This window comes from Gymnoscopelus microlampas (assembly GCF_963454915.1).
Source record: "Gymnoscopelus microlampas genome assembly, chromosome: 4".
NCBI lineage: Eukaryota > Metazoa > Chordata > Actinopteri > Myctophiformes > Myctophidae > Gymnoscopelus > Gymnoscopelus microlampas.
The window spans coordinates 46,374,745-46,395,262 of NC_139941.1; the positions used below are offsets into that span (position 1 = coordinate 46,374,745).

General features: G+C 46.2%; 1 protein-coding gene across 1 annotated transcript in view; it reads left to right on the forward strand.

Moving 5' to 3' along the window:
• Window positions 1–20,518, forward strand: part of cux2b (cut-like homeobox 2b) — a gene marked incomplete at its 5' end in the record, with an annotated part of 120,010 nt that overhangs the window by 32,374 nt on the left and 67,118 nt on the right. The window contains 2 exons of the mRNA XM_084055521.1: window positions 11,418–11,528; window positions 14,119–14,166. Of these exons, the coding sequence (XP_083911647.1) occupies window positions 11,418–11,528; window positions 14,119–14,166 (159 nt within the window). The remainder of the gene's footprint in view (window positions 1–11,417; window positions 11,529–14,118; window positions 14,167–20,518) is intronic.

The window sequence follows — 20,518 nt, forward strand, 5'->3', positions numbered from 1 at the left end:
GTCACCCCCTCCTTTACCCCCTCTACACCAAATCTCTTCAACGAAAATAGCTGATCTACATGCTCACAACGTGCGGTGTGAGCATGTAGATCGGCTATTTACGCAAAAATGTTTGCCTATTTCCACAAAATGTTCACCTACAGTATTATTACATGCCCAGAATAGGGACACTAGGGTTCTTGTGGTCAAGTCAGTGGTAACATACTTAATGTCTTGACCATTAAGTGAGGACTGAATATTACTTTATTCAAGTTGTTCTTTGTCCAAGACCATCAGGCCATCTCATGACCCCGACCCACTCATTGAGAAATGCAGCGCTCGGTCGTCTTACCAGCCGGTTGGTTGGAGGACCATAGCAGCAGCTTAGCTTTCACAGGTGCTACAGAAATGCTATTGCTGCTTGTGTTCCTCTTGGGGGATATGGGTGGGTAGCCTTGTGTGAAGCTGCCAGAATTGGGGTTGAGTAGCCTGGCCCTCTGTCTTTATCTCTAATTACATGGTGAGACTTGGGAGATTTGGTAGAACTATACAGTTCCACTGATATCTCTAATATCGCTCTGTTGTACGACGCCAGAGTCTTGTACTGTGAAGCAGAACCGGGGCTGGTGGGTCTCTAATCCCACCACAGCCGTTCTCCCCAGGGAAGCCCCCCTCCTTGTGTTCCATGCTGCCTATTCGCAAGGCCTGCCATGGCGGCCGGGCGCTGGGGGAGTGCGAGAACGCCAGGCCCCCACCGAGGCTCGGAGAGAGAGGGAGAGAGGCAGCTCACTCTGTCGTGCTCTACTTGTTCTTGTCGGCTTGCCGTCCCCAAAGTTTTCCTGGCGTATCCTAGGAGACATCCTGACACAGAGTTGCAGATGGGAGGCAGTGGACCGAGGCGGTTGTGTGTCACAGTGTGGATTGGAATTCACAGTTGGAATGAAATATGAAGCAAATATGTCATTATACGTATGTTTTTTTTCCACACTTTGCTCACCTAGCTGTTTCCGTTCTTTGGTTACCCCCCCCACCCCTTCCCACACACACCCACGCACACACGCACGCACACATGCACGCACAGTCACATAAGCCTGGCCAGAGTTTAGTTGTGAAATACATAATGTGTCTCATTGTGAAGGTCAGTTCATTTAGCTTAGACTGGATACAGATAATAGCCATGTACGATATACCGCTGTGTGGGATGTTTACTCATAGAAGAATAGCCCACTCTCCAGGACTATACTCATAACGGCTCCATAAAGGAATGAACGTTTTGTCCAGGATTTGTCATCTTTATACTTTATATGCTGTGATGGTGATAATATCAGGCTGTGCCATAAAAAAGGAAGAGAGCAGAGCATACTTGAGCACAAATGAAGAAGGCAGAATTATTATCCCTACTCAGTTAAGTGTCCTTTGATTCCTTTGCAAGTTTAATCTGCAGAAATCAATAAGAGGATGCATGCAGGGCTCAGGAGTCAACAGCAAGCCGTGTTTGATGGGTAAACGGACAACCAAAATGGATGACACGGAGAGGCATTCATCTTTCTTTAGGCAAATTGGGCTGCTAGGTCCTGACTAATTGATTGATCGCATGACTTGCTGATACAATCAAAGTCTGGCCTGATTTATGGCGATAAATCGATTGATTAATAAGGTTTGCCGTGATGGAGGGAGGTTGGGTGGGGGCGGGGGGCATGATGACGATGTGCAGTGGTGGGTGTGAGGTTGTGTGTGTGTTGGGGAGGGGGGGGGGGGGGGGGGGGGCGGGTACTAGAGACGCCTCCCAGTCACACATCCATCTTGGAGCCGTCAGGCATGTTGGTTTAGTGTGGTAATAAGAAAGGCCTGGATCTCCCAGCTGACATTTACAAAGAGCTGGCTGGCTGGCTCTGACCCGCTCCCTAGATTAACCTCCACTTGTTCACATAAGCACTGCTGATATTAAAAAGATGGGAGAGAGGGAGCAGGGAAGAGGGTGTAGGGGAGGGGAGGGGGGTAAGAAAGAAGTGTGACTTTTTCGGTCCATGGTTTGCATACATCATTAGAGGAACAACAAAAAAAATCAATGGCACATTCCAGTGTAAATAAAAACAAATATCTGGAGCTGCGTAATGTGAGGGGAGCCTCTTGTTGACTCTTTCTAGATTACATTTAGTCGAGTGTTTAAATGCTGATTTACAGCAAGATGGTGCCTATCACCGCACTCGCCCGCTTGTCTTGCCTGCCTGTTCAGAATATGAAATGGAAGTTAAACACTGTGAATCTCCAGTGCGGGGAGGAGGGCTGTGGACGTGTGGGCAGTGTAGCATCAAATAGATTGTGTTTCCTCCCGTGTAAACGCCTAATGTGTGCCGAGTGCTCTGACACAGATGAATGTAAGGAATTTGCTGTAAAGACTTTACGGCCCTTTTGAGAGACACGGCTGGGAACTGGTAGCGTGGAACCTGCCTCCACACCCCTGTGAACACACGTGTACACACACACACACACACACACACACACACACACACACACACACACACACACACACACACACACACACACACACACACACACTGTACACACGAGCAGACACATACTGTACACACACAAACACAAACGCGTCAGCACACATACATGTACACACACGTGCTTACACAAGTGCTTACACATGCACTCACACATCTACACACGCGGGCCTCTGAGGATAGCTGCTACATCAAACTGTTAAGACTGGCGCGGACATCAGGGAGGTTTTTTATTTGCTTTGGGTCAGACATGGCTGCCCCGATGATGTGATGTGCAGCATCTCACAGAGAACGCCTCTTGCAATGTACATCGTGTACCCGGAGCCGCAATTTGTCAGAAAATAGCCTGTGCTATTTTCTTGACCAGGCCATATTCCTTGTCAGTTAACTCACACTACTAGCTACTTTCCAGTGCGGAGCGGGGCAAATTGCGAAATGATTCATGTATAAACTGTCATTTTCCTAGTGGCTGTTCCCGCTCAGAGCCGTAAGAACTCGTCTTGGCAGATCTTCAAGCCTTTGTGACAGCTCTCTGTTGTCAACCCAGGTCGTATTCCCACCCTCACCGCTCTATTTAGATTCATTTATTTTTGGTTCAAATGCAGTAAAATGAGAAGAAAGTGTGTGAAACGGAGAGAAAGAGAGAGAGACAGGGAGAAGGAGGAGGTAAAGGAGCGTTCCCTCGCTCTCGCAGACAGGTGGCCCTGGTTTATGTCGCCGGGCCCCAGGGGCCCCTCTTGCCAAGTCTGAGAGAGAGAGAGAGAGAGAGAGAGAGAGAGAGAAAGGGAGAGAGAAAGAGGAGAGAGGAGGGACACATCTCTCCTCGCTACACAGGTGGTGTGAAACGCAGCCCTCTCTCTACACCTGAAATATTCAGATTCTCTTCCAGCAGCGCCGCTTTGATCTTCCTGCAATCGACAAGGGAAAAGTGTGTGTGTGTATGTGTGTGTGTGTGTGTGGGGGGGGGGGGGCAGTGGGGGTGTAAGGGGAAGGAGGGGGAGGCGAACAACAAAAACAAGAGGAAGAGCAGCACACCTGAGAGTGAACAGATTGACATTTCTTAAGAGAGAATAAACAATGGCAGGTCGGGCAGCGTTGTATGGCTCCCCTGCTCATGGTTTCAGGTGAAAGTGGGCCAACGTAGTGACGGCTGGATCTATCTATGTGTGTGGCGCACTTTTTCTCCTTCTTCTCCTCTCTCACTTTCTGACCTCAATGGCTGGAGCTTCACAGAGAAAGTCCCCCCCCCCCCCATCACCACCTCTTCCACCACTCCCCTGCACAGTGCTCTTTTTCACTTGGTTACAAACAGGGGACGATGACAATCCTTGCCCATTGTCCCCAATATTATTGTGTCAGTCTGACAATGTTGTTGCTCTCTCTAAAAAAGAAATTGGGGCGTGTCTCTGATTAAAAAACAAAACAAAAATGAAAGCGACACAAAAAAACAACAACAAAGAAACTACGTACAGCTGAGCTGGGTGAAGTTATTGTGTTTGACACACAAAACACAGTCTTATCTTCTCTCCTCTTCTGTTCTTCTGTTCTGCCGTGAAACATCCCCGTCGCTCTCACAGAGATTCTCACATCTCCATTTGAGCAGATCATTTGGCCTATTGAGGTTATCATGTCTTCTCTTCAGGTTTCAATCCACTTGCCTGCTAATGAATCTTGGGACTGAGTAATCAGTCACTGTGCATGTACCCCACAATGACAATAGACACCCTGATTGTAACCACAGACTTGAAAATGAGCAGAACAATGGTGTGCCTTAATGATGATAAATAAGGTGTTCTAATTGGCCCTTCGTTTCAGAGCGCTCAGTCATAGATTGCAATTTGAAGTTTCTAATTAGAGGACGTTTAAAGGCATTCGACGGGTTCCGGTCGGATACAGGAGGGCGTGAAAGGACTGTGTTACAGATGTTTTCCCTCTGCTGTCTATTTCACTATTTCACAGATATTCTCGACAAGATTTCACAGTGGAAATACAGTAATAGAGCAGCCCCAATCATACGGAAATTTGTGTTATAGCTATATTAGCGGTGGTGAGGAATCAGAAAAAGAGGTGTGTGTGTGTGTGTGTGTGTGTGTGTGTGTGTGTGTGTGTGTGTGTGTGTGTGTGTGTGTGTGTGTGTGTGTGTGTGTGTGTGTGTGTGTGTGTGTGTGTGTGTGTGTGTGTGTGTGTGTGTGTGTGTGTGTGTGTGTGCGCGCGCACACACGTGTGCATCCACACAGTGTATGCACGCATACATGTGCACGGTGTTGACAAGTAGACTGTACTGGTGCATGAGGCGTCAAAACTCTCTAAATGAAGCAGAGTATGACGGATAATGGATGACAACCCCAGTCACACCTTGTGCTGATGGTTGTAACGCTCATACTCTACCCCCCCTCTTGCCTTTGTACGATTTAGCATGCTGTTTGAAGACTGCCTGACTGACTGGGGATTAATTATTTTGGATGATTTATCAGACTTACCAGTCCTGAGTTTAGAGAGGTGTCAAAATGAAATGTGATGTTTATTTTTTTCCCCTCTCCTTCCCTAGTTGAGCGTGTGCAACACCTTTACTTGCTGCACTTAAGTATCTCTCCGTAGCTTATTCAGTATTGCTTCTGCTGCTGCTCAGTGGGCACAAACCTGGGTAAAATTACGAAGAGAGAAGCGAGTATTTGCAAGGGATCCTTTTGTTTCCCTTTGCTTTAACCTGCTTGCACTACCAGATGAGCGGCGGACATATATAGGACAATACAGGGTACGCTACCACACAGGCTGTAGGGAACATTTGAAAGTCATTTCAGTGTTGCACTGAAACACGTACGCCTGTTAAAAACGAGCGAGAATTTACATTGATAAATGTTCTAGGGAGCAGTGCGAATTATTTACCGAAAAGGCTTTCACATGCAGGTCTGCCATGATGACGATAGTAAAATAAAAAAAAGCCAGGCTGTAGGAAGAGGAGGAGTAGAAGGAGCAGACAGTGGTAAACAGATGGAGGGAGCTGCCAGGTGATAGCAGCCCCCTAGCGCTGGCCTGTCAGAAGCCGTGTGCAGAGCTGAAGTTCCCAGGGATGGGTCACAGAGGTCACATGCCCCTCCCACCACCACCATCTCTGTCTGGACCAACACACACACAGGCATGCACGCATGAACGCACGCACACAGGCCTGCACGCATGCATGCATGCACACACACACACACACACACACACACACACACACACACACACACACACACACACACACACACACACACACACACACACACACACACACACACACACACACACACACACACATGCAAGCACGCATGCAAACACACGCAAGCGAGCGCACACACACGCACGAAAGCACTTACACACACACACACACGCACACGCACACGCACACGCACGCACGAAAGCACTTACACACACACGCGCACACGCACACGCACACGCACACGCACGCGCACACGCACACGCACACACTGGCTGACTGTCGAGCTCAGCCCGCAGAGAGCCTGATAAGAGATTGTCTTTGGAGCTTTTATATGGACAGACTGGACACAGTCCCACACACACACACACACACACACACACACACACACACACACACACACACACACACACACACACACACACACACACACACACACACACACACACACACACACATTATATGTTGTTGCCCAACCCCCCCCCCCTGGGGTGGGGGTGCCAGCAATAATGTTGAGGCCAGACTAGACTGCGGCGATCGGGGCCATTGATTGTGGTGATTTGATTTATTGATCAATCCCCTTCTCAAATGTGGCGTCTGAGATGCACGGGCTAATTTCAGCCACTGCTATGGACAATGTTTTGCCTCACAGGAGAATGAGAGGGTGATGATAAGGAATGTATGAAAGGAAACCACACTTATCTTAATCACACACTAGCCCCTTTCTCTGCCTCTATACCGTCGCAGCCACCGTGTGTGTGCGTGGTCTCCCGCGCTCGTGGGTCTCGGTGCATGTACGCGTGCCCACTCCTTTGTGCGAGACACTGTGTGTGTGTGTGTGTGTGTGTGTGTGTGTGTGTGTGTGTGTGTGTGTGTGTGTGTGTGTGTGTGTGTGTGTGTGTGTGTGTGTGTGTTGTGTCGGTGTGCATATGCGGTGGGGGCTGTGAGGCAGTACAGTCACCAGGCAGAACAGAGTGGATCTATAAATTGATGGAATTCAAAGCCTCCAGCATCGATTACCATTATAACAAACAGCAGCACACAGAATGTCTGATTATTTTTAGACAAAGATTCTGTGCTCTCAGCAGCAATTCTGCTGATGCTGTCACACTTTCAGACATCTGCCTATGATTGCAATTAGATGGGATACAAAAAGAAAAATAATACCCCATCTGCATTTTCCACTCTCTCCTCCTCGGCCTTATTTTTCCCTCTTTAATTTGTGCTGTCCAAGCCCGCTGCACACAATACTGATTTTGACTCCGTCTACCTCATTGCAGTACCTTGGTGCTTTTTCCCCGGTTGTCAACATTTTCCACTATGGGTTGTCTTTGTGAAAGGCCAGAAAACAGCTTACCACTACAGATGTAATCAAGAGGAGCTAGCTTTAATGAATCAATGTCAAATCTACCCCAGCACAATACATTGGTGAGGTTCACATTTAACTTAACTCACAGTCTGCAGCAGCAGAATGTCACAACACATCTTTCCCAGGCCTGAGTGTGTGGAGAGCAATTATTTTTTTGCTGGATTTGTTAATTGGGCTTTTCATGTAGCATTTCATTTGCTGCCTTTGGCCAACATCGACATGGCATCATTAAAGCTAAATACTGTAGACTTATACAGTATACACTAGCACCAATTTACCCTCATACTCTAGGTCATCATGTTCGTTGCGTCTGTTGCCCTCCAATTCTCTTGCCTTGTTTGCCCCCATATCAGTGTAGAGTCCAAGGGGACCCCCTGGAGTCGATTTTGCAACACACACACACACACACACACACACACACACACACACACACACACACACACACACACACACACACACACACACACACACACACACACACACACACACACACACACACACACATGCATAAATACCTGAGCTGCTCAATGCAGTGACAGGTGGCTGCCTGCCTGTCAGGCCATGTGATGGCTACAGAAATGCTCCCAACCAAGGGACATCTTTACAAAACAGAGTCAAGTGGGTGGAGCCTCACATTGTATGGCATTGAACCTTTTGTGTTAATGAAACGTGCAGAGGAAGAAGGCGGCGGCGGGGGGGGTTATAGGGGTTGGTTGGCTGCAGTGTTCAACAGAGTGACTCTGTATTACTTTTAGTCAATGATCTGTTAGTCTGCTCGATCCTGTATTACTGAGTCCAGGAGGAAAAGCATCTTAGGTTTATTGTCAGCAGGGTCAGGACTGGATGTTCCTTCCTGTGGCTGTGCATTCGCCTTCTACTCCCAACCCCCCCCCCCCCAACCTCCGCCCAGCCTATCCTACGCCCAGCCCCAGTGACAGCTCCGCCCTCCCCAGGGGAAACTCATCAATTATGGCCGGATGTTTGACTGGCAGTGGCTTAATGACAGGAGCTCCGTATTGACCAGACTGCCACACACTGCAAATTCTGTCCCGATCGCCCTTTTTAAAAACCTGTCAAACGATTTCCAAGAAATTTCTCCCTGTGCGGGGGAATCGAACTCGGCTTGCAGTCCGTATATTTTCGGATGATTCTAGAGTTCAGGAGCTCTTTATTTCTACACGTTCCTGTGATGCAGGTACTATAGACGCTTGACTATAATGGACGGAGATAAGGCAATCTTATCAGGGATCTCAAAGGTGCCTCGGCCCCAGGTTGAAATGGATCAGATTTGATTAGTGAGCGAGTGGGGTGGAGAGGGTGAATCTCTTTCAAAATCCTTTGTTTCAAGAGATAGCATGCAGCATTGTGGAAGCGTTATTCCTGTCAACCTTTCTCTGCAACACTAAACTAAAGTAGCAAACAGCCTGTTCCACTTCACTTCCTTCCAGAAAGACAAGATACCAGGTTTCTTTTGATGGGCTGTTGCTCAGACTCCCCCTCTCGCACATAATGGCCTGGAAACTATGGGGGTGCTTCAGAAATAACTGTACCATTATGGTAGCACTGTTTGGCTTGCATACAGTATGAGTATCTTGCCTTTCTCACAGGGTTGAGCGGCAATAAAAATCAAATCTAGTCCCCCCGCTGAGGCCATTGATGTGCCAGGCAGACTTAACATCACCACACTGTTATATCTTAAGTACTCATAAAATCCACTCGAAGTCACTTCTTGCTGAATTTTCTCTCTGCCCAGATTAGCTGGTCTGGGGCCATTTGAATCTAGCAGAGGTTGGCCCGCTCCTCTAATCCCCCAGAAAGGCTCCTCTCAGATGGACTCTAATGACTAACTGGAACTTCAGGCAGTTCTGCTCTATTACCCCGCATGACCACAGCCTTCTTCAGTGACAGTACATTGTGCCCTGGAATGGCACGGTGTACTTATAAGCCATATGTTTTAGCCACCACAAAGTTTGGATTTATGTGCAAGTCGTCAGAGGAAACCACGAAATATAGAAAAAGGTTTTCTAGAAAAACACAGAAATGTATTCTCAGCTATAGAGGAGTTACAATAAAACATCCAATTCAATGTAAGTAATAAACAGTGGTTTGAACAATATGAGGGATTGAATATACGAGCAGAGAAATGTGGTCTCTGAGGGTTTCAGGTGTGTCATTTTTCCAAGCTTTATTACTCCGTTGTTGCCAACAGACATTAATTTATTTGGCTGACACGGTACTGAGCGCATCACAGGGCTGGAAGCAGCCCAGCACACAAGCTAGCACCACCAAAGCGGTATATTTGAGGTGCCTTGCTTAAGGGCACTTTTGCAAAGGTGTCAAGTTTCATCTCGGAGCTAGAGTTGCAATAGTGCAGTGTACAAAAAGTGTGGTATGATGCAGTGGATGTTAATATATTATTATGTTAATATAATATAACATAATGGTGTCATATACCATGGTGTGAGGTATAATATAGTTGTACTCTATCTAGCCTCAGTGATGGCTGACACTGTACAATATGGAGTGTTAATGAGAGCATAAAAATGGACCCTTGCATGTTAAATTAACACTTTTCATTTTACTGTGGTGTGTGTATAATGGCACTCCATTGTATGTTTCAGTGTAGGATCTCATCTCACTACAATGCACCTGGTCATTTGGTGGACATATCATCTCTTCTAGTGCCTGCCATTGCTCCGTTTTTTTTCTTTTTCTTTTTTTTGGCTTGCATGTCTAGGGACTTGAACGGGCAACTTTCTAATCACCGTCTTGGTACTGTAGCCATGAGTCTAATGATGCCTTTGTGAGTCCACCGCTGGTGGATTTTTATCCCTCGGTTTTCTTTCTTCCTTTCTTTAATTTATAAAAAAAAATCACCCACCCATGTGATAATTTATTAAATTGCCTTTAAGTAAGACTGGAGATTAATTAGAATACAGTCAATTTAATTTCCCAGCGTCATATATAAATTCACTGTGGTAATTGAATCCCCTACTCCACTTTTCATATTGTATCCTCATCCCGATTACCAAGAATCACTGGCAAAATGAGATGCGAGAGGTGAAAGTACAGTTATCTGTTCCAACGCTGTTCAGCAGAGGGGAGGGGGGAGGTTTGAATCTGTTTTTCCTTTTTTTTTTCTCTGTTTGCTGAAAGAGCCGGGAATTAGATGACTGATCAATACTATTGGATTTGTGGACGGCATGTGGTGCGGCCGAGTCCAGACTGAATGCAAGTTTCTGATGAAGGGCTGGATAGGCGGACAGCTTTGAATAGTAGATCAGACATGTTGCCAGGGTGGAGCCCTTATTCTTATAGCGCGGACGTGTAAACAAGCGATATGCAAGAGTGAGGATTAACTGAATAGCGATGAGGGCTTTTGTTGGACCGAAAGGGTAATTTGGTGAAAGCTATGGACACTATACTGTCAGGTATTGAAAATCCATCGGCCATCAATATAACGATCTGTGGATGGGAGAGAGAAATGGAAAAGAGGGCAAGACCGAAAATAGATTTGACCCATGGTAATTACGGCAGTGGGAGACATGTATGTGTGTGTGTGTGTGTGTGTGTGTGTGTGTGTGTGTGTGTGTGTGCGTGCGCGCGTGCATGTGTGCATGCCTGCTTGTGTGTGTGTGAGAGAGTGAGCACGTGTTTGGATCCTGTTTTGGCCTCTCATTTGAGGTGGAGGCTCTATTTGTTTGTCAGGTTATTGGGTCTATCCACGTGACTACACTGCCTTTCCCCCCTTTCTCTCTCTTTCCCCTTTCCTCTCTCTCTCTCTCTCTCTCTCTCTCTCTCTCTCTCTCTCTCTCTCTCTCTCTCTCTCTCTCTCTCTCTCTCTCTCTCTCTCTCTCAGTCGCTCTCTCAGTCGCTCTCTCCCCCTCCCTCTGCCCCCTCCCTCCCGCTCTCCTAGCTCCCTCCCTCCCTCCCTGGCGCTCCATGGCCGTTGCAAGTGTATTGATTATTTCAGATACTGATTATCTAAAAGGCCTTCTGCTACTGTAGGCATTGGATTTATTTTGGCTTAATTATTTATGGGCCAGGGCTTGCAGTAAGTATTACCACTGTGAGATCTTGAAGGATTACATTGTTAATATTCAGCCGTGTATTTTTATTTATGTACACTCGTAAGCTTTATACTGTATGAATGTCGGCGGCTGGCCGCCCCAACTTCTCCTTCCTCTCTGTCTCTCTCTGTCTGTCTCTCTCTCATACACACACACACACACACACACACACACACACACACACACACACACACACACACACACACTCACACTCACACTCACACTCTCACACTCACACTCACACTCACACTCACTCACTCACTCAGCCTTTCTCTCTCTCTTTGTGTTATTAGAGGGAGCTAAACTCTGTAGCGTCTGAGCTGGCGGGCCGACAAGAAGAGAGTGAGCACTCCCATAAACACCTTGTGGAGCTGAGCAGGGAGTTCAAGAGAAATGTCCCCGAGGTGAGTACCGTGACCCCCCACCCCCAACCTCCACCCCAACCTCCACCCCAGTTCTGTATTTATGTGTCATTCTATTCACTTCAGGGACACACACACTGGCTGTGACAATGGAGGTGACTGTGTGACTTGAGTGTATACAGCAGCATTGGTTCTTGCCAAAGTATAAGATAATGGTTATAGCTAAAATCTAAAATGACACAGATGCGTTCCCGGATTGGGTGAATGTGTTAAAGTGGGGTCCGGAGACCCCCAGGGGCCCTTGGGGGGTTTTCCAGGGGGACCACAGCAAAAATGTAGAACATTTTACACATTTCAGTTCATTTAATTTTCAGGCTATTCAGCAATAACCGATTTACAAGCTCACAACGTGTCATGCTGCAACATGTTGTGGGCTTGTAGATCTGCTATTTTTGAAAAATGTTGACAAGTGTTGACAAATCTTTTTTTCATGGGGGGTTAAAATTTGGGGGTCCTTTGAGAACCCCTGGTATTCAGCATGTAGTATATATGTCGCAGGGAGATTGGCATTCGCTGGGAAATTGGAAAGGTATGCTCGTTTTTAGGCGCAAGGCGGGGCTTCGGCGCGAGGCGGGGCTTTGATGCGAGGCTGAAAATAAAATGGATAATATGAGAGAAATATTCTTTTACAGGTTGGATAATGAAGCGGTTAGCCAAACTGAGCAGAGTAACGCTGTATTTTTAACTGGCAAGATGGTGATAATAGTCCAGAGGCCGAGAGGCGCGAGTGCCCACGCCGACCGGCCGATGGTCTGCTAGTCGACTCAGCGTCGTCCGAGTTGTAAACCGATAGGGGGAGAATAGATCTTTTCATGGGTTACTATCCACGACACTCTCTAATTAGTGTGCATGCGTGCGTGTGTGTGGGGGGGGGGGGCTCTAGTGTGGCTTGCATTGCCCTCTAGTGTTGGTTCTACAGAATCGCCTAGTAACAGGTGTGTTGATTAGATAGACAGATTAACGTCACCAGTCGCAATCAAAGTGAATCGATAACAAAGGAAGTGAGGGGGTGGGGGTGAAAACGAGCGCTCCTTTTTCAATTTCACTGGTTTTCCAATTTCCCTGTAACATATATACATATGCAAAAGACAACTCTCAGATGTTGCAGATCTAAATCCAAGTCAAATTCATGTAATAACCCATTAAGACCTGAGACCCGATTCTACAAATGTCTTCTAAATCGTAACAGTTTTCTGAAAAACTTCTGTTGCTATATCAGTGGTGCACAAAACATTTTCATGTCGAGGATCCCCAAAATGATATGTATTGGGCCGTCAACCCCCATCTCAAAATATTTTGTTCCAGGGACCCCCCTTTGAAAAATATATATATTCAAAGATTTGCATTTTTTCCAAAAAATAGCAGCTCGGCAAGCTCATACTATTTTTGAATAGCCAAAGTATAAAATTATGGTTCAACTGGTTAAAATCTAAAATAACACAGATGTGTTCCCGGTTTTAACTCTCTCACTGCCAAGAACGACTTATGATGAGACATTGTCATAACGCCCTGGCTGCCAAGAACGACTTATGACGACTACAGAACCAGAGATAACGCGATCCGAAGATGTACTGCTCCATTCACCTAGTTAACTTATTACTTAAAAATCCAGTATCTCGGCTCCTGTGTACTTTTTTTTTTACTATGTATTTTTGGCAGAGACATGTTATTTTCGAAGGCGTATAAAAGCGAACGGGAGGTCGCGATGACATTAGTTTGTTCTTCTCGGAAGCACAGTGAAACCCTCTGTGATTAGCAACCATCAGGGGATCGATCATACTGGAGATAAATATTCTGTGACTACTTCAAAAGGTAAGAAAATCGCTGGCAGTGGGTGCACGCAGCCAGAAATAAGTCTGGCAGTGAAAGAGAATGGGTTAAATGAATGAGGCTATGCCCAATGATTGTGTCCAATTTCATCACAAGTCTGTCCAAATAATTCTCAGTATGTACCGTGTGCTATAATCCATCTAGTCAGTATAACACAAGCATTATAAGACAGGATCAGGCTGTCACTGCTGGCAGCTCAATCTCCTTACCTGAATCTCTAGAAGCTGGTAGGAGCCTGCATCCTGAGCTATAATACACTTGGGGGAAAAACACTTTTTAAACTTGCTTGTTCAAACTGCCATGGTTTTAACAGCTCATCCCTGTACACCAATCTTCCGCCACTCGCTCAGTCAGTCAGTCAGTCAGTCAGTCAGTCAGTCAGTCAGTCAGTTAACCAGTAACCTCCTCACTCAGTCACTTACCCACTTTGTTTTTTATACTTACCCGCTCACACACTCACTCACTCACTCACTCACTCACTCACTCACTCGCTCGCTCACTCACTCGCTCGCTAGCTCACTCACTCACTCGCTCACTCACTCACTCGCTTGCTTGACTGCACACTCTGTAAGAATAGATACAGCACATCCAATCACGTTTGTTTTACTGTACATTTCCAGTCCTTACTGTACATGAATCTGCTATTTTGCCTCATTGAGGCCACTCCGGTCCCTAACCAGCTGGAGAAACACACAAATTAAGAAATGCTGAGCCTCTGTTCTTTCTGCCTGTGTATATATAGGAAGTCCGGGAGATGGTGGCACCTGTCCTCAAGAGTTTTCAAGCCCAGGTGAGTTTTCCTCCATGATTTACAGATACAGTACATTCAACATTCGTACTGTAGGTTTCTAAAGATATAAAGAAAGACTGTGAAGATTTATTGCTGCACGAGTACACTGAAGTCACAGAGTACTTTTAGCATTTGCGCAGACAAATTTCACAGGATTTCACAGCCATCTTATCCTGACATACAGTACAAGACAGCACTTCCATGTTCGGTATATGCCCTCTACACAGCACACATCACACTGCTCCTGGGAATGAATGATTCGATAGATAGAGAGAGGAGGAGGAGAGGGGGGCAGGAATCCATGGCATACTTTTCATGTTCCTCCTCATCTGCCGTTTATTGACTGATGCCTTTTCTGTCAAAGTGAAGTAGCATCTATCTGCCATTAGATGATCAGATATCTGCCTTCTCATATTTTCTTGGCCGAGACAAGCCCTCATTTCCTGTTGTGATGGTGCACTCGCCATGCCCCCCCCCCCACCCTCTGACGTCGCCATATTGAAAAAGTCATCTGATACCTAGTAAGACTCTGCTCTGGCCATTAAACCAAGGTCATAAATCACATTTGTGAGCTGCGTTATGGTCCGCGAGGCAGGATCTTATGGAAATGATACCACAAATATGTTTCCAGTCTCACCACCCCCCCCCCCCCCCCCCACACCACCGAACGTGCCGCTCAACAGCAACATGCTGAAAGCCCCATCATCACTAAACATGAGAACACTCAGCATGGATTGTTCAGGTTCTCGCCGAGGTGATTATTGGCAACTTGTTTTTAATGGTTCATAATTGACTATGTCTGAGCAGTCGCCCGTTCGCTGGCTGAAGCTATCACATTCAATACCGGCGGCACTCTGCATCGCGATGGTTTGATTCGTGTGCTAATTCAATTACTCCAAACTGTAAAGTCGCACAAATATCAAAAGCACCCTTCCATGTCTTTATTGTGCAAACAGGAACCCGCGGGATTAATTTAAGGACTATTGATGTCTGACAACTGGGAGTCTAGAGATGGTTTCGTAGTAGATAAAATAGATGGCTGATAATGAGCGATGATGTTTTCGCTGCGGGCCTCTCCGGGCACCAACGGCCCCCTCTCTCATCTCAACTTCCACAGACTGTTACTGTACGGTACACTGACGAATAAGTCATCTTAAACTGGATCGTCCTGCATCCATTTTTCTACTCTTTGTGAAACCGTGAGCTGTACATGCATCCACGCCGAAATAATGTAATCCTCACGGTGCTTCCTGATACACTTTGACCTTATTGTTAATGTCAAACAGCTTGCGGAGGGCTGGTGAACTTTACCCAGCGGTAGTCTGTGCGGCCTTAGTGTAAGCTAAGGGACTCCTCTACCTGCTGCTGCGGGGAGAACATGCAAGGAGAAGGTGGAGTTGGATGTGCTTATTTGGCTGCTTGTTTTGGGATAGACTAAAGCTCCCCTGCAGCTGTACTGTACAGGTGGTGAACGTGTGAAAAGTGTTTGTTTGTGTGTGCGTGCGTGTGTGTGTGTGTGTGTGTGTGTGTGTGCGTGCGTGTGTGTGTGTGTGTGTGCATTGAGAAAGAACTGGGTCCCTGCCTCTGCCACCTCCAGCCCTCCCCTCCCTCTCCCTAGTTCGGAGGCCCCCGAGGCGTCCCTCTTGGTATTTGGACCCTCATCATGCCACTTCTAAAAGAGAAGTCGGTTCCTTTGAAGTGTTTGCTACATGACAGGTTCTCCTTCTTTTCTTTTTCATTTCAACGTTCCCCACCCACTTTTCCCTCTCTTCTCCCGTCCAATCTCGCCTCCTAATTATCGCTAACCAGGCGACTGATTAGAAACACGTTGACGACCTAGTTTTTTTTCTCTTCCCGCTAGGAGGAGGGAGGAGAAAGGGTTAATCCCAGAGCTGGTGGCTGTCATTGGTCGCTTCCCTCCCTTCTTCTCCTTTTTTTTCTCCCTTGTTCTCTTCTTTTCTCTTTCTTTCCCTGGAAGTTTGCTAATGAGGTCCCGTCAGAGCTGAGGAGAGGTGTTACAGTAATTTGGCCTTGTGAAGTAGGAAGGAGATTAAGGACAGAGAGGAGCTTGAGTTTACAGCTTAAAATACACCGCTGTCCTTATTAATCCGCCGGGCCCTGGGAGACTGGCGTTTTTTGGTTTTATAATGAACGCTGTCTTATAATGAAGGTAATTTTAATAAAAATTTACTGCGGCAGGAGAGGAGATGGTACATGTCTCCGTGGTCTGAGGTGCACCTTTGGGGGCTTGGGGTGTGTGTGTGCGTGTGTGTGTGTGTGTGGGGGGGGGGGGTATGACAGTAATTTCTCAAATAACCGATCGCTGGAGAGACGGAGGGCCCGTAGTGCCGGCCGTACAACTTTCACACAACCTTCCCACTGCCATCTGGATATACTGTGGCATGCCGCCTTCGCCATGTCTCGCAGAGACTGTTGCTTAATTTATCGCTCAGTCGTACAGCAGCGTCGCAGACCGGAAATAGCAGATCTATGAGCTCACAATGCGTAGCATCTGCAACACGTTGTGAGCTTACAGATCGACTATTTTCTGGTCTGCAATGCCATCGTACGACGAAGTGCCAATCGGGCTTATGTGGGCTCCACAATGTAATTTACACCTCTCTCTCTCACTTCAGAGTGTAAACTCTCCACAGAATTAACCTTTGTGTGTGAGAGAGAGAGAGGCAGAGAGAGAGGCAGAGAGAGAGGCAGAGAGAGAGAGAGAGAGAGAGAGAGAGACAGAGAGAGAGAGAGAGAGAGAGAGAGAGAGAGAGAGAGAGAGAGAGAGAGAGAGAGAGAGAGAGAGAGAGAGAGAGAGAGAGAGAGAGAGAGAGAGAGAGAGAGAGGGAAAAAAACGTGACCGATTTCTCAGAATATCTGTTTTTCTTGGATTACGAGGGAAAAACTGTTTCCTTCATTTTGTACTTCCAGGTTTTCAACCTGCATTGTATTCCCGGGCAAAATAAATTAACCCGTCGCTCCATTTTTCTCCTCTCCTCTTGTCACCGGTGCTCTCAGAAAAAGAAAACAGCAGCATGGGTCCCTAATTACTGAAACTTGCTTTACACTGATAATCCGTGGAGTAATTTAGCGTGCACAATGAGAGTTGTGGTGCTTGTGCAGATGGAGATTCTGATAAATAGTTTGTAACGTGTAATTAGCGGCTCTGCCGGTTACATACCATTAACCCCTCGAGCTCAGGAATCATTATTGGCCCTCATTATCAGGCAGCAAGGTACAATTGAGCTGACTAGACATCAAAAACATCAAACAGCTATTAAAGTGCTGCCTACTGGGGGCTTGGTGGACACCTGTTTATGAGTCTAACTGTGCCATTTCTTCCCCTGAGGTTGTGAAGTGATGATGAGGGGGAAGTCAGTGTTTTTGTCCGTGCTGTTGTTGTTGTTGTTGTCGTTGCTGCTGCCGCTTGTTTTCTATGAGTTTGCTGTGGAGATATTTTGACTTCGCTGTAGCGTGCTTCAACTTCAGGAATGTGATGAGAAAGGCTGTCTTAAAATGGCTGCTGCTTAGCACCCAGGTGCATAGTATTGATTTCTCAGGTTCAGGTGAGGTTGAAGGAGGCCTGCACAAAGAAAGAAACCGATATAATTATACCCTTCTGATTTTTACATCTTGCTTTGTAAGCAGCTGAGGCAGAAATACATCTATAACAACCATGGCATTTTTTTCAGATTAATTTTGAGGCATTTCTGCTTTGTTAGACAACACAGTGGGTAGAATAGAGACAATTTGGCCATTACATCAAACCAACGCTATGCGCTGGACCTGAACCCATAGTGCTATCGGCACATGACGTGCACAGTAAGGCTAATTTGTACTGAACAAGTTAACAGCGTACCACATTTGTCAGTACACATCAGTTATAATAGTCAAGTGACATGACCGTTCGACAAAGTATAAATTAGCCCTTAGGCTACTCCCATGGCAACTCTTAGTCTTATTAGTTGATTAGATTATCACATCCAATTAACGACTGTCTGTCAAACAGACAGTATACCGTACAGTATGCAATTGTAGTTTGGACCCAAACCTACAGTACTTGTGTCACCATACCAGTGGTTTTCAAACATTCTTTTGGCTCCCTTAGGGCAGTTCAATCATTGTTGATTGTTCGTATTTAAAATATATAGCTTATAGATTTTTTTATGTATGGTTTCCAGATTTAACTGAGGTTATGAATGTGGGATAAATTGTACCAATAATATAAGCAATTGTATTTATTTACAAATGTTCTGAATACCCATAGGAGTATAAAGTACTCCTAGGGGTACTAATACCCCCATTTGAGAAACACTGCCATAAATGCAGTATACTATCAGACTATCCAAACAACAGTTTGGAGAATGAGGCCATGGCAGTTTTTCCACCTGATCTAAAGGATCATGCCCTGAGCCTGGCCACATGGCAGGTAAACCAAACACAGCTTTGGATCATCCATCGAGAGCAGAAGTGGAAGTCCAACCCTTCCTGCTATCTTGATTAATTCCTAAAGGAAATGATAATTTCTCTTGGATGTATGAATATGTTATGAATAGTGTGGAATGAATCAAAGAGTAAAAAGGACGATAATTAATTATGGCGTCGTGATAAAAGGCTGTGGGTGTTATGACGCAAGCTTCCTCCATGTCATTACGAGCCGCTCCATAATTACCTTTCTGCACGAGCCAGCGCTCATGGCGACGCTGGCGGTGAGAGATTGCCGGTGAGCTAAGCTGAGCTGAGCTGAGCTGAGTGAGTCTAACGGTCATAAACCTTTTCCCTGCCTAATTGTCTGAGGGGGGCTCTATGGCACTTTCATAGATGAGGGACTGTGCCGTTAAGGAAGAAACTGCTCGGCGATGCTGCCGCTTTTCCAGCTCAATGAAGACAGATCTTCATCACGTCGCTAAAACCTTCTGGTTATTAAGCACAGATTGGCCGACTGGATGGCTAACTTGGGAAGGTGGGGTTGGAATTAGCGAGTGGCAGAGACAATCTTGCCATAAAGTACCTGCTGATTGGCTAGTTAGGATACTAAATGCACGCTAGTTTTGTAGATGTTTCTGTGTGCAGTGAATGAAGTGAGCATTATACATACAGACCAAAGCCCTATTTTTCAATGGCCTCATGAATATCTTGTGTTATCTTTCATTTCACACTGAGTGTGAGTGAGGTTCCATGACATCATCCTGCCTGTCTTGCCCACTTTCAGTCACCTGTCTTTCAGCCCTAGTGTCCCCTCCCCTCCTGGCCGTAGTCAGAGCATTCCATAGTGGAGGGTGCTGAGGTATCTCTAATGCCCTGTCTCTTAGCCCAGTCGTCTCAGGCTCATTGAACAGCAGGCCAGGCCCAGGAACTCTAGGCCATTACCTATTCACAGCACGTCCAGGCCTCCAGCCTATTGTGGGGAACATAATGGGCTCCAGGGCCATGTAAACCAGCGTCTCTCTGCTCCTGCTTTATCACTCGTGTCCTCTTCATACTGGAGAGAAGGAGGGATGGAGAGAGTGAGGGAGGGAGGGAGGGAGGGAGGGAGGGAGAGAAAGAGAGAATGAGGTGGTCTAAGGTGTGTGGGGGTGGAATGTACCCTAGACAACTCTCTCCTCAAGCCTTGTACCTTGTCTGAGCCTCCAGAGCTAGAGTGTCCTCCCCTATCGTACAAATCAATGCGGAACACCTGGTTCAAACCCAGAGCTTAAGCTTGATGAACTCCTTCCTGTTATGTTCTTTATTACTGTATTATATTCAAAGCAGGACACGCTTAGATGTGTTGAATGAAACATGATGGACTTTGGATCACATGTTCTGATGTTGTTTAGTCGACTGGGGACTCTTTGATTTGGTTCAACTACTCTGCTAATGCCAAAGTCCGATACAATGACATCTGAACACACACAGCAACTGAATATATATTATGTGTTCATATTACGATTCTTACTATCTTTTTGATTACATGTCCACTTCATTATATATAGTGGTTACAGTAGTAACTAGAAAAAGTACAGGTCTCCGCCGGGTAAGGCAGGTTATTGTGGGCCAGCAATGTTCAGAATTTGCCAATCAGGATGGATTTGCAGCATTTTATTCAAAACGGGCCACTCCTGCATACTTTAGATGTCAATCTTAGCCAATCAGGATGGGATGTGAAAAATCAAACAGATCCGTCTTGATCACATGACTATAGAGATCATGTGTACCGATTTGCGTGAAATTTGGATAAAATCTGAAGGAGTAATATAAAGAAAATAGTTTTACATAAGTCGGCCGACTAGCTATAACAGGCCCATGTGAAAAATGATACAACTCTGGCAGCCAGGGAGTGTGTGTGCACAGTTTCACTGCGATCAAGCCA